The sequence below is a fragment of the Phaenicophaeus curvirostris genome, chromosome 1 (genome assembly GCF_032191515.1).
Source record: "Phaenicophaeus curvirostris isolate KB17595 chromosome 1, BPBGC_Pcur_1.0, whole genome shotgun sequence".
In the NCBI taxonomy this organism is placed as follows: Eukaryota; Metazoa; Chordata; class Aves; order Cuculiformes; family Cuculidae; genus Phaenicophaeus; species Phaenicophaeus curvirostris.
The window spans coordinates 147070538-147095213 of NC_091392.1; the positions used below are offsets into that span (position 1 = coordinate 147070538).

Consider the following 24676-nt stretch of genomic DNA (forward strand, 5'->3'; position numbering starts at 1 on the left):
AACTGTTTTTCCTGGTTTGCTCTCAGTGACTGGAAACGGCACTTGGAGGATTCCTTACTATAAGCTGTATTTAGTCTCACATCTAAGCTTCGTGAACGTTAGTTGACTAAGAAGTATTCTTCTTCTAGTGTGGGGATTTTGAGTACAGCAGTGTATCTCTGACATCTCTGCTTGTGTGTTTGGTGTCTTATGGAGAGCTTCACAGATTACTGGATGAGAGTTTAGAAACCTCAGGGAATGTCATTGAACCAAGTATTGTGATGTTTTCCTCACTAAAATGTGACTTTATTAGAACCGCTCCTTATTTTTTCAATTTAGAAGCATTTTATTAATTGAGGCTGAATCTCATCGGAACAACGTGAACTTGGTTTTAATTTTTCCTGTCTGCACTACAAGTTGAAACTACAGTAGTACACTGTCTTAGCTAATTTGGTACCTGGATCTTAGTTTTTTACCCAGTTGTGTAATTAAAAATTGCTGAGAGTGAGGAGTATATTCTTTAATTCTGAGAAAGGTCTGAATGTTACAATACTTGGCAGTCTGGTATTTGGAGTTTTGCTCCATGTTGCCTGAAGAAGCCACACTTGTAGCTACCTCTTAATAGCCTTATTGCAGTCCCTTTCTTAATAAGCTTGTAGTTGTATAAAAGAGCGAAATATGCTTCATACTAAAGGGTGGTGTCCTACTTTCTGCTCCCAAGCTGCCCTGTATAACAGGTAGGGAAGAAAGCATCAGGTTGCTAGCTGTTTCTCAGGTAATGCAAGCATATTCCTTCCTCTCTCATTATACTTCTGCGGGAATATTTTTCTGTTGAGTGATCTGACCGATTCTTCAGTTTCTGCCCCCTAACCCTTAGAAGTGACTTCTGATTTAAACCCTCCCCAACAAAGATTACCCCTAACTCTGAGTTTTAAGTCTTCAAATTATTTGATTCTGTGAATTGCAGAGTTTCATCAAGCTAAAAAAATGGCTTTCTATATAGAAGCGATGAAATAATATGAGTTCTTATTGGAAAGTACAAGCTAGATTCAAAATAATAATATTGAAGTATGGCCTGCTTTTGCTTTGAATATGGGGAGTGTATAGTATCGTGGATCAGAAGAAATAGCAATTTCTCTGCTTGTATATTTTAATTTCAAAGCTTGTTTGCCTCAGTTTGGGAAAAATACTAATTTAATTTTAACTTTTTTTTCTTTTTTTAGCTGCTGATTTGTTCACAGATCTGGAAAATGCATTTCAAGAGAAAATTGATGCAGCTTATTTTGAGACCAGCAAATACCTGCTGGATGTTCTCAATAAGAAGTACAATTTACTGGAGCACATGCAGGCCATGAGGCGCTACTTACTACTTGGTCAAGGAGACTTTATCAGGCATTTAATGGACTTGCTCAAGTAAGAGTTAGGAAGGGTAATTATGTCGAATTTCTGTCACTTGCAAATGTGCGTGATTAGCACAAACTTTTTTTGCTTTTGGAAGACCACCCTTTAAGTGTCTTATTACTCAAAGTTTAATTGAACAACTTGTAAAATATATTTGAGGTTTAATTTCTTTGACCTTGAGGCTTAAGCTTTGTTCTTCCTTTTTGATAGAAAGTATATAGTGTGCCATTTCACAAAGTGGCACCAATACAGGTATCTTTACACTGACCTTGTGACAGCCTCGAGGATGTTAGCAGTTCTCTTGCTCCTGTCAGCAAGTTTAAGCAGAAAACTTCTATTGCTCCTGATGCTTCTAGTTAGTGTTGTTGTGAATATGAGGGTTTTATATTTTGGAGGTGTTTGGTCCAGAACATTGTGTCAAAACCCCTCAGTGCATTTTAAAAAATTTAATTGATGCCTCATCAGCCTCTGTTTTAAGCACTCAGGTGCATACAGGTGTATCCATTTCAGATCTTAATGTGTATTTGCAAGCATACTGCTTTTACACGCTGGCGCCGCTAATGAAACTTGATCTACCTAGAATGTCCTTTACAAAGCTTTCCTTTGGTCTAGAAGGCAGGCTTTGTAATAGAGCTTTCATTTAGTCGCTTGTAAATCAAAATCAACATCGTCTGGTGACGATTTCACAGAATCACAGAATGGGCTTGGAAGGGACCTCTGGAGATCATCCAGTCCAGCCACCCTGCTGAAGCAGGTTCACCTGTAGCAGGTTGCACAGGAACGTGTCCACGTGGGTTTTGAATGTCTCCGGAGAAGGAGATTCCACAGCCTCCCTGGGCAGCCTGTTCCAGTGCTCTATCACCCTCACAGTAAATAAGTTTTTCCTCATGTTAAGGTAGAATTTCCTGCATTGCAGTTTGTGTGCATTGCCCCTTGTCCTGTCACTTGATTTGTACATAGCCATGCTTTTTTAAGTGAAAATGAGTGTGAAGCAGAGTAAGGTTGGTTTGTGGAGTCAGTATTACATTTGAGGCAGTAGTACTGAGGGGCCTTCCAGTGCTGATTTAGGGGGGAGAGGAGTTGTACGAGGTGCTTGTTACTTGCATGTTGCAATTTTTTGTAAAGTTCAAGTTAGGTAGAGGGGGTTGGTTTCTGTGCTTCTGCCAGCACTTCTAAGCCTGTGAGACGGCTATCAGTAAGTCTCTCAAAACTCAAATGAAATTACTGGTTTGATGTGTTCATCATGTAATCTGCCTCATTTTAGATATGAATGCAACTCAAATTACAGAATAGTTATGCTAGTAATCCTAGCAGTTTCAAATTACTGGCATTAAGTAAGGAAAAAGTTACTCCACTTGCTAATAATGTTCAGGTGTATAGATGTGCGTGAATAGGCAGTTTGAAATATTTTGCTTGTTGATTTTCTTCGTGGTTAAGACTGAAAGAGTAACACGAGAGGTTTTGAAAGTCTATCAGGTAAGCGTTTCACTGTGTGCTGCAGTTACTATCAAACTGCTGCTGCAGAATATCACAGTAATATGCCTGACTGCTTGTTTCATAACCACCAGGCCAGAGCTTGCGCGACCAGCTACAACCTTGTATCAGCATAATCTAACTGGAATCCTTGAAACAGCGGTGAGGGCAACTAATGCCCAGTTTGATAATCCTGAGATTCTCAAACGACTGGATGTTCGGCTTCTGGAGGTCTGTTATATCATGCTTAGTCTGAGCTAAAGCACACCTTTTTTTTTGTCTATGTGTGTGTGTGTATGCATGCAGACATCTATATGAAACAAAATTTTCATCTGTGTTTATAGTAAATACATTTGTCTTCCCCCTTTTCCACCAAAATTGACTTTGAATTATGTAAACCTCATTCAATAGGTCTTTTCCCAGGTCCTGCTTACTGTCTGTTTGTATTGTGGGTTTACAGCCATTTCATTGACAGTATGAAGTTGACTGCCTGGGATCTAACAGTAATTGATGCTGGTGGCCCTGATTTGAGGTTCTGCAGCAGCTCCTACTGCTGTTGCTCATACAAGAATCTGGGGGGTGGTCTGTTTGTCACCAGTAGTTACAAATAATGAAGGAATGAAAGTGCATTTCATGAAGGAGACTTCTGCTAAGAAACTTGAATTAATGAAAAAGCTCCACTCCACATGTGACTGATGTGCTGTAGCATCTGAAATAAACCCACACCTTAGGCCGAGTCCTGCCTGAGAAGGTTTTTCCTTCCCTTCATTTCCTTTGCTAGCTCCAATGGAAAAACATTGACCTCACAAACATCAGCACTTGGGTGAGATGAATCCCACCTCTGTGTTAAACTTCGATTAAGTTTTGCTTAACGTACTACACTCAACGAGGATCTCTTGTTTCTCATTGATGTGGATGCTTGTTTTTTCGTAGGCTGTGGAGAATGAAGGAGTAAGCAAGAGCTGGTCTTCAGTGCTAGTATGCTCTAATTCTACACTGAACTTAGCTTATCTTTTTAATGCAGGTCTCTCCGGGGGACACTGGATGGGATGTCTTCAGCTTAGACTATCATGTTGATGGGCCAATAGCAACGGTAATGTCCTATACTGCTGGTGTGAATGTGTCTCAGATAAGTAATTGAAGTGATCTTTTTTTTGATCTGGACTGTGAGATCAGAGAGACTTCTTGTTTTGCAATCTAGCATGCACCTGCTATATAAACAGTTGAGCCAAACTCTCAATTCTTATAAATTCTTATAAATGCCAAAAAGCTACATTTAAAATAACCATTACTGAAAATCAGTGATTTGTTTCTTCTATCAGAGATTTTAGCATGAGTGCTCTTCTTCTTCCATTATTACTCATCTGTACCTGCTGATTTGAGATAATTTGCAAGGAACTGAAGAATGTACTTGAGGAGAACCTATTTGTACTGTCTAAATTTGTTAGGTAGTGTTCGAACTACTGAGAAAATAGCTGCACTATTGATCAGAATGTATTTAGCCTCTATAAGGTACTTGTTCAGGACTTCTTTTTTTAAACAGGACATGAAAATGTGAGTCTGACCAGCAGACGTAGTTTGAAAAATGTGAACTGTTTAGGCTTTATGTTCAGTCCTTATTATACTTCCTGCAGTGCCCTGTGCCTACTTCAATATTAGATAACTCATTTCAGCCCTCGAGGGAGGATCTTTCCAAAAGCTCTGGAGTTTTCAGGAATTTTGTTTTGACAATATTAACTAGTAAATCACAGGGGTCAGATAAGATGGGCTGCAGAAGAGGTTCTTGGTCCTTCAGAACACATGGTATGTTTGTTTAATTTCAAAGAATCATCTAATCGTTTGGTTGGAAAAGACCTTTGAGATTGAGTCCAGCCATACCTGTCCACTACTAAACCATGTCCCTGAGCACCTCATTTGCATACCTTTCAAACACATCTAGGGGTGTTGACTCAACCACCTCCCTGGGCAGCCTCTTCTAGTGCTTGATAACCCTTCTGGTGAAGAAATTTTTCCTGATCTCGAATCTGACTGAACCTCCCCTGGTGCAACTTGAGGCCATTTCCTCTCATCCTATTGCTTGTTACTTGGGAGAAGAGACCAAAACCCACCTCACTACAATGATATGTTGTTTGTTTTGTAGGTATTTACACGTGAGTGCATGAGCCATTATCTGAGAGTATTTAATTTCCTTTGGAGAGCAAAGCGAATGGAATATATTCTTACTGATATATGGAAAGGGCACATGTGCAATGCGAAGCTTCTGAAAAGTATGCCAGGTGAGAGAGGCATAAATGAATGACATGCTGGTAAACTGATAGAAGTCTGATTGTCTTATTTAAAACTGTATTAAGAGGAGGGACAAGGAAAGTCTGTTGAGAGAGATGAATTTTGTATTTTGTTGTTGTTCTTAACTGAACCTTTAATGCTGTATTATGACAAAGATAAAATAACATTGTAAATGCAAGTTTCCTGTTTTATTTAATCCTTGGTTGTGAGTTTTTGTAGCAGTGAACAAAGAAAAATGTCCCATGTCTCTGGAAAGAGACTGTTACATTTTCATTCCCTTTTTTTCACCTTCGTTGATGCCTTCCTATCTCTACCCTTTGTGTCTCTCTTTCTTGTGCTGGAGCTAGTAAGTCTCACACAGGCACACTTCTGGATTTACTAGTTTTACCTTCGCTTATTCCCTGTGCTTTTGTTTAACTGAGAACAGAAGAGGCTGAGATAAGAGAAACAGATGTTTGAAAAGAAATGGGAAAGCTATTGAGTGTAGTGGCTGTGGTATATGTTCAATGAACTGGGATTTCATGATCCAACTTCTCAGCTGAGAGTATAGTCGTATTTGTGAGCCTCTGTACTCTTTTAACCTATCTTTGTTTCTTTCAGCAAAAATAGCTATTGAGGGTTACAGCTCTTTGTGCCATAGTAATATTTACAAAGGTATATTTATGTTTTTATAATTACAAACTGCTTAGTGAGTGAGTGTGGACACCTTGGCCTCAGAAGGTTGCTGGGAAACAAGCTCCTGTAAAGTCTGCTCCAGTACACAAGGCTGATATGTAGAACTGTATGGGATGACTAGATTTCTTTTCTGTTTCTGTGAGATACGATTTATTTTACTGTCATTTCCCTGTTCCAAATTACTGCTTGTTTGACTAAAAAGCAGTGGTCCAGTGCATTCTTGCTTTCTGTTCGAGACTGTGGGATTGTTAACAGATTTTATTCTCATCACCTGAGGGTCTTCAGGCTAGAGCTCTCTCCCATTGCTAGGGTTTTGTTTGTTCTTTTGTTCTCCCCTCCAGCCCACCTTCAGGAGACCATTTTTATGGTTTGCTGTGGAGCAATCCTTTGCAAATAATGGGTCTTTTGCTTGTTGCCTTTAGACTTGGCTGTGTTTTAACTAACACAGACGTTTAAAATGCTACCCAAGCTCTTATAGCTATCATTAATAGAAGGAGCAGAGCGTTATATTTCTCAGTTTGTGCCTCTGACAAAGAAGAATATGTTTACAAAGACTTACTCTGCCTCCTACCTAAAAGGAGAGGAGTCAGTCTGGCTCACTGGCATGTCTAAGCTGGAAGCTGCAAGTAGAGGTTTTACTGAAATACATGGACGGCACACCCCGGTGCTGATTTATGAAGAAATAGTAGAACTTGCTTTTGTTTTCTCTCCAAAACAGTACCTTGCTCTTCCAGTCACAGAGCACCAAATGGAAGACAGTAACTGCTAGGAGGGAGCAGCTGCAGCATCTTTTGTTTTTCAGCCACAAGGAAGAAGCATTTACTTTCAAGGATAGCTTTATTCACAATTCCCAAAGTCTAAACAGCCAGGGGTTTTCATGGTTTAAAGGTGTCCTTCTAGACAGTGATATCAAGCTCACTCTTTTCTTGTCAGTAACTGGAAGAAGCAAGACTGATTTGTCTAACTCACCGGTGCTGAGCTATTTGTTTTGTTTAGTCAGCACTGGAGGCTTTTTCATTGATCCTATTTAAAGTAGGTGCAACCTAATGTTTTAGGGGCAGTGTTCCTGCAGAGGCATAAGAAATGAAGAAGAGTAGCTTGTTCTAACGCCTTTCAGACAGTTGGATAGTTCTGCAGTGTCCTAAGATAAAGAAATGCAGAATTCCTTTTGTAGTAGTCTCATAGCTTGTCTGCAGAAGCAAATTACTTTGGCAGCTTTTTAGAAATTATTTCGTCTGTCTGGATATCTGCTTGATTCCAGAAGGCTGAGTGTCTTCATTGCAGAGAAATTTGGCAGTTGATGATAATCTTCATAATAGCCTTCTGCAACAGAGGTACCTTCTCTTACAGATGAACAGCTGAGACCATTATTGGCTCACCTGTGGGTCTCTATAGTGGACCAGAGAATCAAACCTGGACCACATGAGCCACAAATTCCTCACCCCTGTCATAACCACCCTCTGTTTTGGTCTTAGTGTAATAAAGTAGTGCAAAAATATGCTGTGTGTGGTTTGAGGGCTAATGGTAAGAGATGTGAGAGGCCCCAGAAGCAACTGCAAATCTGTAGCCTTGGATTTTCAACCAAAAGAATGCATGGGACAATGACTGTATTTTGATCTCTTGGGACAGAGAGGGTCTTTTTCACTTGAGATACTCGGCGAGTTTTCAGCACTGTATTAGGACACAGTTGATGTAATCTTTGGCTCATTTTCTAGGAGTTAATTGTGCAGTGTTCTCTGCTCATCTGTTGCCAGCCACTACTGCAGATTAGTGGCTGTTTTATGAAGTATTCAATTTGGTAGAAAAACATTTACCAAGCTGGTTTGATGTCTTTGCCTATCCTTGCAGTCTTTAACATGCAATCTCTTTGGATTTTTTTACAGAGCTTTCAGGAGTGTTACATCAGTGTCACGTACTGGCATCAGAAATGGTCCATTTCATACATCAAATGCAGTATTATATTACATTTGAGGTATATTCTATCCATCCTATTAGTTGCTTAAAAATGAAGTACTTTTAATATTTTGTGTATTACGTGTCTTAAATTTCAAAGAGCTTGTCATCAAGCAAATCAAACCAGCCCAATCCTGAATCGTTGCTGCAGGTGCTTGAATGTTCGTGGGATGAACTGTGGAACAAGGTCCAACAAGCGCAGGACTTGGATCACATCATTGCAGCTCATGAAGTTTTTCTAGACACAATCATAGCTCGGTGCTTGCTGGATAGTGATTCCAGGGTAAGTCATCTCCTTCACGTTAAATTGTAGCTTTGTGATGTTGGCTTATACATTGGGAATCACCTTCTCTTACATTGTAGGAGCAAGAGGAGAAGTCGTTTTCCTTCCTCTGATATAAGACCTTATTATGGTGGGCTCTGTATGTGCTACTCAGACACAGACACAAATGCTGATTATAAAACGTGTTATAATGTGAGCCAGTTGGGTTTGGTCCTAAGAAGCTGTGTGATCGTGCAGCAGCTGACTTAAAGCTTTACAAAAGTCTCTCTGGCTGTATGTGGAAAAAAAAAATGGTCTAATTTACTCAGGTTTTGAACAATATTAGTAACTTAAAACTCTCTTGCTGTACAACTGTCTCACAGGTGTGTCTGAACTTTCTCACAGGTGCTTCTCAACCAGCTTCGAGCTGTTTTTGATCAGATCATTGAGCTTCAGAATGCCCAAGATGCCATGTACAGAGCTGCTTTGGAGGAATTGCAGCTGAGGCTGCAATTTGAAGAGAGGAAAAAACAGCGTGAGCTTGAGGTACAGTAAGGATATTGCTAGAACATGAAATTTAATTGAGACAGATATACTTGTCTTTTGATAGATGGAAGATTTTAGATATCTTGTAGAGGTGCAGCAAAAATGAAGAATGTAATTGGGACAAATGTAAAAAGTCATCAGCTCTTGAATTCAAACGAAACTGCTAAATGGTGTTTTTTCACTTCTGTATTGTCATAAACCTCTAGGTGAATAGATTCTGCAGCAGACGTAGGAGGTTAAGATATTTAGGTCTAGTTTAGATGAATAAAATGGAAAAGGCTTTCATATTCTGAAATCTTTTGTAAAAAATGCTATAGCTCCATGCCCGCTTCCCTACTGTCAGTATGTGGGACGTGCAGTGCTGGTGTGAGAGTTGCCTGCTTGGCTAACCTCAGATTACTTCCATGTGCTGTACAATTAACAAGGGGACTGATAGTTTCAATACTAAAGGGCTCCATGGTTGGCTTCTTATGGCAACGCTTGGGTTATGTAAACATATATATAGTGGCCCAATTAGCAACTTTCATCATGTGCTGCTTGACCTCTTAACTATTTGGTCTCTTCGTAGGGCAAGTGGGGTGTAACTGCATCAGAAGAGGAGGAAGAGAACAAGAGGATAAAAGAATTTCAAGACTCAATACCCAAAATGTGCTCACAGCTGCGAATACTCACTCACTTTTACCAGGTGCCCTTTAGATTATATTTTTTTTTGTATGGATGCTGAGTTTTGATATGTAGAAATCAATTTCAGATATGGTGTAGGTATAACTTCTGTATTCATGTGTACAGTTTGTAGATCTAGTTCTTCATCCTTCGCTTCTGTACTTAGAAGCATATATATTCACTGTTCCTCAGTAGACAGCAGGTTTTGTGATCACGTATGTTCCCCTGACAAAGCTGAATAAATGGGAAGAGTTTGCTCCTGGGTCCAAATATTGCAAATTACCCTACCCAGAGGAGAATAGAGGCAAATTCTTTAAGAACCATAGGCTGTGAAATAGATTGTAGTTTCTGGGCTCTACAAGATTGCTCCAAGTTGACAGTGTAGCTTGTGCCTGCTTGGACAGTATTCCTGCTGATCCCTACTGTGGGTTTTCCATGCAGGACTTCCCTGGCCAGCCTCAGTCGTCTTTGGAAATAATGAGGTGCCCTAGTTATAGGCGTGTCTGTATAATATTCAGTGGAGATCAGGAATGAGCTCTTCAAGTGAGTCTTCCCATCCTCCCAAAGTCCTCTGCTTTCCTGCATGTGGTGGGACTCCCACAGCCCCATGACTAGAGCTGAATGGGAAGATGGGCTCCAGAAGCATAAGTCCCACATATAAACTGCTCCAAATCTATAGTGTCTGCTCACTAGGTCAGCAGCACTGACAGCTGTATTTGGCTGATGCTCTGTTGTTCTGGGTGCCACTTGCAGCTGTAGGTAAGGCTGGTATCAAATTTGTGTTTCTGAAGTGAGCAGGGGTTTCTGCTCACTGGCCTGGCCTGCATTGTATGTACAGCACAGAAACAAGGAGAGGTCTCCAGCTGGCACAGACTGGGTCCTGCGTTGGTCTTCTGGCTGTGGCGAGGCTGCTGTGGGAGGGTGAGCAGTGAAGCAGGGGCAGCTCCCCTGGGAGCCTTTGGAGGGATGGAGAGGACCAGCAGGACACAATGGGGTCAGTTTCAAAGAGTGAGCTGTCTGCACTTGAGACTCTGAAGTGCGTGGCAGATGTTTGAAGATAAAACGAAGCTCTGGGTTTTTGCAGAAAGAACGATTCCAGCATAACTCATTTGCTAACAATTGAGTATAAATGCTTTTGCTTGACCTTTACTGTATTTTGTCTGCCTCCTTGGCAGACCTGAGCATCACCTGGCATCCCTGTGCAATATACACTACTGGAGTTTTCTTAGCTGTCTCTTGGGTTTTTCCTTCTCTTTCAGGGAATCGTCCAGCAGTTCTTGGTCCTGCTGACAACCAGTTCTGATGAAAGCCTTCGGTTTCTTAGCTTTAGATTGGACTTCAATGAACACTATAAGGCAAGAGAGCCAAGGCTTCGTGTGTCGTTGGGCACTAGAGGCAGACGAAGCTCACATATGTGAAACAACTGCTAAGGACTGCACCTCGGTATCCGAAGGATGTTGAACCTCTTGTTGGACAAGGCAATCAGCGTTGATGTAATACAGCCCAACTGTGTGTGATCAGTGTCTATCATTTCTGCAGGCAACATGTTTTCAGTCATGTGGTCGTGTGACACTGTGTAGCAGAAAGCAAAAACAGTAGGTTTTTTTTACACTGACATTTCTTGAATAACCAGACTAAATGGGCTGATCAAACCTCTTCCAATCCACTTCTTGAATCATCCTTTTAAACTAATGCCAATTTTATTTGAAGCTTTCTGAGTTCTCTCCACTATAACTTATATCTGTGTCAAATTGCATCTTTTGTTTATAGAAAGCACCATTTCCTTTTTTTAACAAGAAAAATAAGAAGGTTATTTTTTCTATATATACTTGTTCTATTTGAAGAGAGCTTTTGTTAAAGCCAACAGGTTAGGACCCAGACCTCATGTCCTTGTCGAGAAGCTATGCAGCATTTCATTATGCTGGTTTTCAGTGTTGTGGTGTGTTTGACCGTGTGAGAAACTTTGTATCAGGAGACAAATTTATATTTAATTTTTTGTTGTTTTCAGAGTTGGCAAACTGAAAAAAAAAAAAAAGAAATAGTAAGGAAATTCTATGGCTACTGTACAGGAGGAAACTAGAGAAGCAGAGCAGGAGTGTGTCTATTGCATATAAGATCTAAAAAAAAATGAAGTTGAAGCCTCAGTACAGTGAAGGGAAAGTTTTGATTAAGACTGAATTTAACAAAGTAATCTGTGTTCAAAATCAGATGTGCAGAGTTTAACTGACTTGGCTGATGTTGACTTCATTCTCTTCCCTATTTTTTCATTGTAAATATTTATATATTGTTGTCCACATGTTTGGGAGAGGGGGACTCTTCTTTTGCAGAGTTGTCATTATATCAGGTCATTTATTATGTTCCACAAGTGCAAGCTTAGAAAAATAAAAACACAATTATCTTTCAGACAAGTGGTTTGCTTTTTGTAATTGAAAGATTAGGGTTTTTCCACAAGGTAAGAAAGCAGAAGCTTCCAGTTAGGAGCAAGTTGATACACAGATCCCTAGCCATTACAGGATTTTGGTACTAGACTTTGTCTATATTTAGGTATATGTACAATTCTTTAAGCAATAGTTATCTTCAGATCATCCATATCTGTGGCCTTGTTTGCCTTTTGCCCTTTTTGTCCAGAGAGGCAGCATCAGTGTCAGAACTAGAGAACTAGTTCCAGAGTAAGATTTACTTCACTTCAGTGCAAAAATGAATGCAGCAGTATGCAGGAAACACACAGTAGTGTCCACACTGGGAACTATCATCTTGGGGTAATTCTGCAGACATCCATTGATCTGGGAAGAGTCCTCACAGCTGCAGGAGCTGCTCTGACTGCCAGGCTGGGAGGGGCGTTTTGGATAACACAAGGAACAGAAGACTTGGGTCAGTGGGGACCTGTGATTATCCTCAGTGCCCCTTTGTGAGTGGAGACAGGTCATCTATCTCCTAACCCAGCAGCTGTCATGTTTATTTTGATCTACATGTTTTTTATGGCTTCTGATCCTACAATTAAAACTGAGCAGTTGTGGTGCAACATGTGCGTAGCTTGAGGAAGCCAGTGACCCCTTTTCAAGTAAGATGGAAAAATAAAAGTAAACAGGTGAATCTTTGTGATCATCTGTCAGCCTTACGCTGTAAGGGCCAAGTACTCATTGGGAGTGCATCAAAAGTTGAACAATAAATACTTCAATTATTCCTTTGGGCTTGGAAATAACAGTATTAACAGCATTGTTACAGTAAGTTACACCAACACTTCAAAACAGAGTAGAAAATTATGACTTGTTGCATTGATAAATATTTGAAAGGCAAGGCATACAATAATCTGTTCAGCTCTGCAGGAAAATACTCTGGTAGCACATGGGAACTGTTCCTGACATCTTCAGTTTCTCTGGCAGTGGCATTCGTTCTTCTCTCTTTCTCAGAAATGGCTTTTCCCACTCCTGTAGCTGGGGAAGAGCCATGGCCACCCTCGGAGCCAGTAGGTTGTGGGGAATGTTCTGAACCCCTGGCATGGAGTAGCTGAACCAGCTCTGCTGGGAGATCTTCTGGAAATGGATGGGAACTAACGACAGCATCTTTGATTTTTATGGCAATTTCAGCTGTTATTTTTTTTTTCTTTTGCTGGTTTATGCTTTGCCTTCACCTGCAGCTGGGTCCTTCTCCTTCAAGGTGCTGTCAGTATTGCATAGTGCTGCTTCTCTGTAACATAAAGCACAGCTTTTGTGAAAGCATCTTCATCGGTATGAAGGAGGAGACTGATTTTATAAAGCTCTTGGAACAGAAATGCTGACAGCGTCACCTACAAGGAACTGCACTGCAGGATGCTGTGCCTAGAAATGCTTCAGTGCATGGAGCAACCATCCAACCAAGAATGCTGGGGAAACCCACTCACCCTTTTCTTCAGCAGTGCTTTCACCAGGTGGCCCAAAAGTGATTTTGTAAGGAGGTGGTGTGAGAAAAGAGTGAGATATGCAGATGAAAAGGGCTAATCATGCATAAACAGGTTGCTGGTCAGTATGTTTTTCTAGCCTTGCCCTTCATCTTATCAGGGCAGCCTGTCCTGTCTGCTTACTAAATCCCTCTGCCTTTTCCTGAGTGTGTGTGATGGAGGTCCAAGTTCCACAGCTGGAGTGGGATACTGGGTAGGAGGTGTGCCTGTGGTGCCAGCAACCCGGGATGCTGCAGTGGGAAGATTTTTGTGGCAGAGAGAATGTCTAGGGGTCAGCTGCTGGCTGGACTGTGTGTGTAAGTGCAGCTGTGGGGTAGATCTGTGTGTGCTGCAGCCCTGCAGAAGGTGGTGTATTCACTGAGTTGGTGATGTTGAATGGATGTTTGCTCTACTGGGCCTCATACCTGGGGCTTGAGCAGCCTGAATGTCAGCAGGAGCAGCAGCTCTATGGGAACCTGGTGGAAGGCCCCATGCCAGCCCATCCTGCTCACTCAGGCGTGGAAAGAAAGCAACCCTCCCTGGATGAGACCTGTGCAGTGCACCACAGGGAAAATCCATCCAGCTTCTGCCTGATGCTGCACGAAGTCTGGCTGCCCAGCATTTGAGGGATTGTAAGGTTTACTCGCTACCTGTATTCCTCTTATTATCCAATTTATATTCCTGGTTCTATTCTGTCACATTAAAACAGCTGTTTTCTTAAGCCATTTGTTGTCAGACATTTCTTGATATCCAGAAAGAGCCCTGCACCCTCTCCCTCTTGCTGACCTCCTGCTGCAGGACAAAATTGTACTTGTAAAATTAAGTAATACGTGTGTGTATATACATATATATTAGTGAGAGATACAGATATCTAGATCACACCTGGGGAAGAGTGGTTGGAAAGCTGCCCGGTGGGAAAGGACTGGGGGGTGCTGATTGACAGCTGACTGAACATGAGCCAGCAGCCTACCGAGGTGGCCAAGAAGACCAACAGAGTCCTGGCTTGTATAAAAAGTGGTGTGGCCAGCAGGAGTAGAGAACTGATTGTCCCCCTGTACTCAATGCTGGTGAGGTTGCACCTTGAATAGTGTATTCAGTTCTGGGCCCCTCAGTGGAAGAAAGACATTGGGGTGCTGGAGCGTGTTCAGAGGAGGGTAACAAAGCTGGTGAGTGGTCTGGAGCACAGATCATGTGAGGAGTGACTGAGGGAGCTGGGATTGTTTAGCCTGAAGAAGGAGAGGCTGAAGAGAGACCTTATTGCTCTCTCCTACCACTTGAAAGGAGGTGGTGAGGTGGGTGTTGGTCTCTTCTCTCCCAGGTGATAGAACAAGAGGAAATGGCCTCAAGTTGTACCAGGGGAGGTTTAGATTGGATATTAGGAAAAACTTCTTTATTGAAAGAGTGGTGAAGCATTGGAAAAGGCTGCCCAGGGCAGTGGTCAAGTCACCATCCCTACAGATGTTCAAAAATTGTGTAGACGTGGCAGTGCAGGACATGTTTTAGTTTGACATGGTGGAGTTGGGCTTGATGGTTGGACCTGATCTTAGAGGTCTTTTCCAACCTTAATGTTTCTGTGATTCTATTATATCGATATATAACTTATCTATATTTCCCACTAATGGAGCTCCATCTCGCTCAGCCAGAGAGGGGAGCACGATCAGGCCAGAGGTGCTTCCTGTGTTCATGTGAATGCTCTTTATGTCTGTCTGGGTTAACCTGTATGGCCAGCTGTGTACATAAACATATATGGTGAGTGTGTGTGCCTGTGCCTATGGGAGATGAATCCTGAGCCTTCCTACTGGTTAGACCTGGAGGTGTGGAGCTGTGGCAGCCCAGCTTCTGTCAGGCTGCTGGATTCAGCAATTCCTAGCAAAGGTGGGAGAGAAATGATCTTGTATTTCATTTGTGCCTGGAGACTTATGTTGAATTCTACATAAACGTGTGTACTAAGTGTAAAAGTTGAAAGCTCCTGCCACAACTGCATGAGCAGCTTACATTTCAGTGGGTGGCAGCAGCGCCCTTCAGGTCCATTTCTAAAGAGAAACATGGGAGTTTTATCTTTCTACTTTATCTTCCAACTCCGAACTGTTTATCTACTACAACATTAAAGATTATAATTCTTAATAACATATTTATTCTTTCAAAGCCATTTCTTTTTTTGTAAGGTATGTAATGCAGGCTTCTGGCTGGTTATTTCAATATTTTTCTGTTGGAGCTGTGCTGTCTGAAAATATAAATACAGCTTGATGGCCGGTGGTTACATCTCCAGGCTAAAACAGGCCCAGCTCCTCCTGCTGCCTGCATCGTGTCCCGGAGTCATCGCTACCTGACCCCGCACAGTGTGTCCCTCTCCTTTTCAGAGTTGCCAAGGACTAAGGAAATTCATGAGAAATGAGTAAAAAGCAGAAATACAGAAACTGAAGACAAAATTGTCACCCAGCTTAGGAAGTCATTCATTTTGCAAAAATTCTGGGGTGGAAGGACTATGTGATACTACCAATATCATAAATACATTCAAAGGAAAAGAACTGGGAAGTATCTATTAAGGTGGTTTCTGTACACTAGCAGCCTAACCGTTTTTAGGATCTTCATAGACATAACAGAAGAGCCTTGAGAAGGGATTTGATAAAAAAAAAGATGAACTGCAAATTTTTAGAAGGAGCTTTCTTCTCAAATGGAGAGACTAAGAAGATGCTTGTTTGAACGTTGAGTAATGGAGGTGAGGGTTTTCCTAGCAGTACCAAATAAGGTGGGGAATAAACCCTATAGAAGAAGGTGCAAGTCAGTGGAACAATATCATAGAATCATAGAACAGTTTAGGTTGGAAAAGACCTTTAACATCATCAAGTGCAACCCTTAACACAGCACTGCCAATTTCACCACTAAACCATGTCCCGAAGTACCACATCCCCACCTCTTGTAGATACTTCCAGCCATGGTGACTCCACCACTTCCCTGGGCAGCCTGTTCCAATTCTTGTTCCAAACCTTTTGGTGAAGGAATTTTTCGTTGTATCCAGTCTAAACCTCCTCTGGTACAACTTGAGGGCATTTCCTCTTGTCCTGTTGTTTGTTACTTGGGAGAAGAGAGCAACGCGCCTCACTACACCCTCCTTTCAGGTAGTTGTGGAGAGTGACAAGGTCTCCCCTCAGCCTGCTTTTCTCCAGAATAAACAGCCTCAGTTCCCTCAGCTGCTCCTCGTAAGACTTGTGCTCGAGACCCTTCACCAACTTTGCTGCCCTTCTTGGCACACTCTTTTATCCTCTGCTTTTTGTTCCAAAATGAGCTTCTAATTAATGCATTTTAACTACTAAATATTCCACATTCATAAAATCATTGTGCTAAATCCAAAGCTTCTCCCGAGCACAAATAGAGCCTGGAGTCCAGGTGAAAGGACAGAGATGAGCAGAGCTATACAGTGTCAGAGTGGGTACAGAGGTCGTAGGCACCAAGGTGATGGGTAGTTGCTCATAAAAGGAGAAAAGGGAGCCTGAAAGATGGCAGATGATGGCCAAAGAGATGCTCAGGAAAAAGTAGAGAAAGAAAAACATTTAAAAAATACACCTGAGGAGTGCAGGAGGTGAAATTTCTATCACTGCACAGTTAATTTACTTTATCTCTTTGTGGAACAAATCCTGTTAAACATTTTCCTCCAGAAGTCATCAGAACAGGAATTAAGTTAGCTAAACATTAGAGTATTGAAAATGCAATTAGAGTAATCATTACCATCAGTCTGAATATTAAAAGATATCATAGGAAAAAGCTGTTGCAAGATGATTATTCTGTGTATGAAGCCTCCCAGCGCCACAGAGAATGAGAGATGTTTATTAGCTTTTGAGATAGATGCTACAAGAGCAAGGTAGACATCTAGGCACCGTCTCGCTTCTTCTATGGGAACATTCCCAAAACTAGTCAAGGCCACATTGTGTCCCTTTAAAATTTTTCAAAAACTTGCCAAGAGAGAAGCAAAGAACACTGTGCTTTGCTTTTTAACAAGGAACTACGTTCACTCTTTAAAAGAGTTTTACCTGTTGTTTCTAATGGACACTGCTGAAGGGCATACAGAGGCAGGGAAATTACAGGCAGACTTACAACGTCTAAGAAGTCAAAGGGGAAGTTTCCTTCAACAACCTGGTGTGTAAAAATACAAATTCAAGCATAGTATAAAGGGGAGAAAATTAGGAAAAAAAATCTCTAGTAAACAAGGGATAGAACCATCAGGTGAAGAGGAGTAAAATTACAGTGTTTAGTGTGGAACAGAAAGCATCAAGAGAACATAAAATACATGGTGAAAACTGTATTTGATAAATGAGAAAGGCAGGACAATTCCCGCTCATTGCAACTGAAGTTTAAGACAAAACTAGAATATACGTGAGACAACTGTGATCCAGATTCTTAAAGCATCCATAAATAAGCTGTAATATTTTTTATTATATTCTGAAGAGACTAAGTAGTACATACTTATGCTTGTTGTGTATGTATATATGTGTGTACAGAATACATGCATGTAATTAATGGAAGTGCTAGTAGACTAATATAAATACAATGACTATGAATTTATTAGCTAAGGAAAATATATGATACAGATTTCTTAGCCACAACAGAATGGACGAACCAATACTATTTCTCTTCAAGGTGCAAGATGGGTTATTAGATGCCACAGAAAACGAGTTTCGTAAACACTGCAAACAAAACAAGTTCTGCATTTCTGCAAGAGCCATTTGCAACTTAGCTGCAAGAACAACTAGAGATCACTCTTTCCCAAAATGACTGAAGAAGAAATATACAGTGACTTTACTTCCTAAATCTGTCATCATTCTCATTTTCAAGGAAGACTGGGAAAGAGAGATGTTGGATACATTCTGGAAATTTCATGTCATAACTTCCCTTTCACCTTGATTTCTCTCCCCGTGAGCTTAATTTCTCCCTTTCAAACATCTAGGGGAGTACTGGGATCCTTGATAAAATTAGGAAAGAGAGTTGAGAGGCTGGACATTAGGAAAAAATTCTTCACAGAAAGGGTCATTGGGGACTGGAACAGGCTGCCCAGGGAGGTGGTTGAGTCACCTTCCCTGGAGGTGTTTAAGGCATGGGTGGACGAGGTGCTAAGGGGCATGGTTTAGTGTTTGATAGGAATGGTTGGACTCGATGATCCGATGGGTCTCTTCCAACCTGGTTATTCTATGAGTCTATATAAATGCAATTCTTGACAAATGAAGTTAGTCAAAAGCTGCAGGAAAGGTGAATCCTTTAGAAAGCCATAAATGAACAAATAATCATAAGCACAGCATTACACATGCACCCCTTCCGAATTTCCAAGAACATCCTCCTAACAGCATTCAGACATCAAAGAATCCAGTACTCGAATTGCTGTTGTACTCCAGCATTGTACAGGACAGGCTTTACAAGCAAAGTCTTTCGTATTTTCATCAACCAAGTTATCTCATTGCCCACAGGCGCAACTAGTTGATTAGAGCTACTGTATAAGCCCCTGTGGGCAAAAGAAACAGATACACATTTTCCAAAAGTCTCCAGGGGACACCAAGAAAAAGGCAACAAATAGGTTTGGCATCATGAAGGGGCACCAGCTGTGAGAGGTGGAGCAGCAGAGGAATGGTACCTGTTCCGGACTTACCCTAGAGTTAGAACACATGTGCAGATTCCAATATTTCACAGGCAAAATGTTCTGGAAAATAAAATACATCAAAGCTCCTGCAACCCAAAAGAGAAAAACAGGTATTAGTAACAGAATAGGAAATAATTACACAAGGAATAATTGGATGGTAGCCAGGAATTATAAGAAAAGAATAAATGTTACCATTTCTTTTATTAAGACCGCTAAAGAGCAACATTGCAAGTGACTCAGAAGAAACTGCTGTGTAGAAGAAGTTTACAGGCACTTGTGACTTAAACCATAGGGTTTCTTAATGAGCAATTATATGATTGTAGGCTTATTTTAAGGCTTGACCTTTCTTCATTATAAATAAAGAACTCCTCAAGAGCACCTTGTAAAGGCCTAGGTGGGTACTAAACAAGATGAATTTTTTAAGTTCGTACTGGCAAGCTGGTTTGGGTGCACGTTACTGTTTGCAGCAGGTGTCTGGACATGCTAAGGGACTTTCAGACCTCACCAGAACAAAGTGTATCAGCACATGGAATAATAGAAATACTGCTGATCCTATCTCTTACCAGGCAGGGATGCTGCCAGTTCAGCATCACGCACGTCGTAGACGTGGTCTCTCCGTAGCTCTGGTCAGGCCAATCTCTTGGAGCAGCTTGTAAAGCACCAGCTGAAGTTCTGCATAAACCTCCAACTTTTCCTCCACCCGCCAGCCTGTGCTCTAGTACATGGACACAGAATAGAAGCAATTTGCTGTTCAAACCCCAAGGCTGAAATTCCTGAAACAGCCTTTAGAGGACAGTGGAGAATTGCAGATAACACATTTTCAGCTTTGGCCTCATAGTGCAGGATCCTCAGGAGTTTTTATGGGGATTGTGAGCTCTGATTCAAAGTGCAGACAAACTGTAGCTTCTGTATTAACACGCGCTGGTTATGCACTATGGCTTTCTAAGATAAGCTTGGGGGTCGCAACAGCTGTGGTTTTTTAGTTATACTATAGCCTTTTCTATCATTAAGAATTCCAGTTTCCAGGTGGCTGAGCTATGGCCTCGCTGAACAAACTTGCATTGTGAAATGGAGCTCAGTGCTTTATGTTCAGGTCTTATGGAAGAGACAATATGTGTTGCCAGATAAAAAATCCTGGGGACCACTGTTGGACATGTTAGTGATCCTGGGCTTTGACATGGGGACCTTAAATCTGTAAGAAATTCACCTTCTCGGTCCAAACATTGCACTTCTCCCTCCCTGGGAAAAGCTGGGCCAAGTTTTTTAAGATCTATTAGCAATAATTACACTGTAGCTGGGTTTTGCTCTAAACTGGTACAAGTTGGCTGAGTTAACAGCACCAACTGCCTTGCTGGGCTGATGCTCTGTTGTTCCGGGCTCCACTTGTTGCTGTAGGTATGACCTACACTAAATTTGTGTTTCTAAAGTGAGCGGTGGTCTAATGCTGGCCTGGCCTGCCTTGTATATACAGCACAGAAACAAGGAGAGCTCCCCAGCTGGCACTAGTGTCCTTGGGCACTAGAGGCAGACGAAGCTCACATATGTGAAACAACTGCTAAGGACGGCGCCTCGGTATCCGAAGGATGTTGAACCTCGTGTTGGACAAGGCAATCGATGTTGATGTGATACAGCCCAACTGTGTGTGATCGGTGTCTCTCATTTCTGCAGGCAACACGTTTCCAGTCATGTGGTTGTGTGACACTATAGCAGACAGCAAAAATATACTTGTTTTTTTTAATGCTGATGTTTCTAGAATTACTAGTCTAAATGAGCTGATTGAAAATCTTCCAATCAACTTCATAAATAATCCTTAATGAATGTGATATTTAATTTGGCACTTTCTGAGATTTCCCCACTGTAACTTGGGTCTGTGTCCAGGAAATCACACATTCTTTTGTTTAATAAAGTACCATTTTGTTTTTTAGAAGGAAAATGGGATTCTTTCTCTATATATACTTATCCTATTTGAAATTACTTTGGTCAAAGCCAAGAGTTTTGGACTCATACCTAATGTTCTTGTTAAGTAGCTATATAAAGCATGTAATTATGCTCATTTTCAATACTGCAATGTATTTATGACAAACTTATATACTTTAAATTTTTTCTGTGTTTGTTTTCAAGATTAATATTACAAATAGAAGTCTTTTAGAAGGCAAAGTCTGTGGTTACCATACAGGAGCAAATTGTAAAGGAGGAGCAGGAATGGCCTTATTGAGTATGAAATACCCAAAGAACTAAACTTAAAACCTCAAAACTGTCAAAGGAAAGTGTAGTTTAAGTTCAAAATCTGGTGTGTTAGAAAGAAAATGGCTTGAATAATCAAGACTACTTTATTTCTCCTTCCTTGCCTATTTTTATTTTGTAAATATTTATATATTGCTGTCCAGATGTTGGGGGAGGGAATATCTTTTTTTTTTGTTTGTTTGTTTGCAAGGATGTCGTTATATCAGGTTGTCATGGTTTAGCCCCAGCTGGGAAGCAAAAACCATGTGGCCACTCACTCACTTTTCCGTCCTACTGAATGTTGTCAGGTGGAGAAATGGAAAGAAAAGGTAGAATCATGGGCTGAGACAAGAACAGTTTAGCAGGGCAGAAAAAGGGGAGAATAATACAGTAACAGTAGTGAAAGAATATACAAAATGAGTGACACATGATGGAAATCACTCCCCACGTGGAAGACGGACGCCCAACTGCTCCTGGGTAGTGATCCCCTCACCACAAACTGCTGTGAACAGAGATGAACGGAGTAAAACTGTGCTGCAGAATCCAGAACCATGAACTGAACCCAGACATGCCCAGGTGCACCCTACTGTGCCACCAGGTCCCTGCCCCTGACTGGCTGCCCTTGTTAAATAGAAACTGAGCATGGTTGGACTCGATGATCCGATGGGTCTTTTCCAACCTGGTGATTCTATGATGTCATGGTATTGAATGTCCCTTTGACTAGTTTGGGTCAGCTGCCCTGGCCGAGGCCCTTCTCAGGTTCCAGGATGCAGGCAATTGAATTATCTATACCTTATATTCCACAAGTATGACAAAGAAAAGCATAGCCACCTTTCAAACACTTCTTTTGAATTTTGGTGAGAAGTTTCAAGTTCAGAATGTCATTGGTTTACAGATCTCTGCAGCAAATAAATGCATTATAAGGCTTTGGTATTAGTATTAATCATAATTACAGTTGCATACAATTCATTAATTAAAAATTGCCCTCAAATAAACAAAGTCTGTGACATTTTTGCCTTTAATCTTGCTCTGCTTGAACCTCTGGGAAGCAGAGACATCTGCCAGACCATGCAGGTCATAGCATGAACTCTCGTGGGAATGATGATTCAAATGTACAAGTCCAGACTAATAGGTTTGCTGTGTGAACATTCAGGCACTGCTGATGCCCAAAGAATTTGTGATGTCCCAGCTCAGGGTAGATTTCAGAAGGACTAAAAGACCTCAAAGGCCTGATTTTGTGAGGTTCCACAACCATTTACTGATAGGTTAGCCATAGGTTAACCTCTCCATATGTGAAATTTGATCTAGAACTGTTTTGTGTGTGGTTTGATTTAAGGTCTATCTGGGTGCATATTCTTCACTGAAAGGGTCATTGGGCACTGGAACAGGCTGCCCAGGGAGGTGGTTGACTTGCCTTCCCTGGAGGTGTTTAAGGCACGGGTGGATGAGGTACTGAGGGGCATGGTTTAGAGATTGGTGGGAATGGTTGGACTCAATGATCCGGTGGGTCTCTTCCAACCTGGTGATTCTATGATTCTATGATTCTATATGCAGTTTAATTGGAGAAACCCCACTGTGAGTCTTGGGTGAACCTTGCCATTCTCTAATCTTTAACAAGTTACTATTTTGATTGTAACAAATTCCATTGAATCTCTATTTTAAACTGGCTCATGATTAAGTGCTGTTAAGTATTATACAACCTAATCTTGTGATCTATCTCAAAAATATTAATAAATCTAAATGTAATACAACCTGCGATTTACACTGCCAGTCTGTTTGATTTGCTGCCTGACAGAGGAGGGTGATCTGTCAGCACCAAGCAGCTGATTTTGGTCAGGGAGGAGCAACTCTCTGAACATGCAAACGTCTGGCATGGTACAAACTTAGGCCATATTGGCATTAGGCTTGTCAAGCACGGCAAATTCAGTCCCTAAGGTTAAGTAAGTTCTTTTACTATCAGGAGAGGGACCTGCCCTACATTAGCCTGCTCAATCTGCCCATATGGGTAGCTTCTCCCTCACTTCCATTATGGGCTGTCTGAGCTCTGTCCTGACCTAGATAAGATGAGATTCTGATCTTTGCTTGGAAGTGGTTAGTTGTAGCGAGATAAAATGTAAATCTCCAAGTTTTGCCACAGAAACATCCATTATGTCGTTATATTTGATAAAACTAATTGTGACCTACATAAAGCGTGGAGACCTGTAAGTCAAACTGTTGTGCATTTCAGTGTCACTTGCAGGTGTTATACATTTTTAAAGAAGACTGTTTGTTTGTTTTTCTCCTGTTCCCTTCCATTTGTTTTGTCCCCTCTTCATTTCACTAAACTAACTTTAATTGAATTGGTGCCACATCATCTCTCTACTCTCCCCAGGGTCCTTGGAGATCTCTTGCAATGAGCTCCCAGGACTTGCTTGGTGCTTCCCTGAGCGCCTTAGCTGACAGTTGGGGTTGGACTTCAAAAAGTCTTACTTCTCCTTCTCTTCTGGGGTCTGATTTTGTTCCTCTTAACTAGGATTAGAGCCGTGTTTCTCCTTTGCACCAGAACTCAGGCTTTTTGCCTCTTTCTTCTCACTCTTGTCCTCTCCCAATTAACTAAACCCCTGTGTTTTTATTAAGCCACTTCAGCAACTCTCTGGCTTCACCAGATACAGTTGTGAGTTCAGACGTATTTTAGGGATTGAATCCCTCACTCCTGCAAAATGAAACACTTAAAGTTTTTATATCTGTTCCACTTAAGGGACCTGCTAATGCAGTAGCTTCATGGGAAGTATGATGTCAGGCAAAAAGAAAGTTTGGTCCATGAGGCAAGTCACGTTTTGTGTGCAAAGGGAAAGTTAGAGGCTTCCAATTTAAATAATTGCCAAAGGAAGTTGCCTTCGGAAATCAAAGTGCATTTACAGACCTATGGCAAACATCCTGAAGGGCTGGTTCACTCTCCAGTACAGGCACCTTCTGTGAATCAATATTACAGCAACTGTGTTGCCACATCAGCTTTGCCCATTTGTAAACGTTCAGTATTCATTTGTAGGCATGTTTAAATAATTTAATGGTCTCTAGGCGCTACTTAAACTGTTGCAGAAGCATTTGTGGAGCCAAATAATATTTATTTATTCTCTGGCAACTGATATGTAGTCAATGCTTGCAAAAAGTTCTGTGTCAGTGGATCAAAATACCTAGACAGAAATCACTACAGCCACCAAAAATGTGCTCCATTTTAGCCAGATATGTTTATTTTGGAGAAGAAAAGGAATATTTGCTTAGTTCATTTCTCACTGCTACTTAAGATGCTCTAAGATTGCAATTAGTTCTAATATCATCAATTACCCAAGCCTAACAGAAAAATATTTTTCAGGAGTAAGTATGGTTACAAAAGAAAATGTCAGTTTTGGCATTTATAGAACCAAGCCACAATTGCACCACTAAAAATCATAGGTGCTAAGTTCTTATGGTACAAAATGACTAGTAATAAAATGATCAAGTGAGATTGTAACTTCTCCTTTGTTACAAGGCAGGGGCTGTGGTTCTTGTAAGTTTTAATTTCTGAACAGCATTTGTGGATAACAGGTACTAGTGAAAGCTGCTTATGGTTTGGGGTGCAGCAGAACAGCATAAGTTCTGGCCTTCTCATCATTTGGTTTTTTTATAATGAGTTAGTGTATGATGCCTCATGATC

The 24676-nt window shown here is 41.1% G+C and overlaps 1 protein-coding gene across 1 annotated transcript in view; it reads left to right on the plus strand.

Moving 5' to 3' along the window:
- Positions 1-13856, plus strand: part of TUBGCP3 (tubulin gamma complex component 3) — a 51129-nt gene extending 37273 nt beyond the window's left edge. The window contains exons 14-22 of the mRNA XM_069878152.1: positions 1203-1392; positions 2949-3084; positions 3878-3946; positions 4994-5129; positions 7698-7786; positions 7919-8050; positions 8435-8575; positions 9144-9260; positions 10498-13856. Of these exons, the coding sequence (XP_069734253.1) occupies positions 1203-1392; positions 2949-3084; positions 3878-3946; positions 4994-5129; positions 7698-7786; positions 7919-8050; positions 8435-8575; positions 9144-9260; positions 10498-10656 (1169 nt within the window). The 3' untranslated portion in view covers positions 10657-13856. The remainder of the gene's footprint in view (positions 1-1202; positions 1393-2948; positions 3085-3877; positions 3947-4993; positions 5130-7697; positions 7787-7918; positions 8051-8434; positions 8576-9143; positions 9261-10497) is intronic.
- The last annotated feature ends 10820 nt before the right edge of the window (positions 13857-24676 follow it).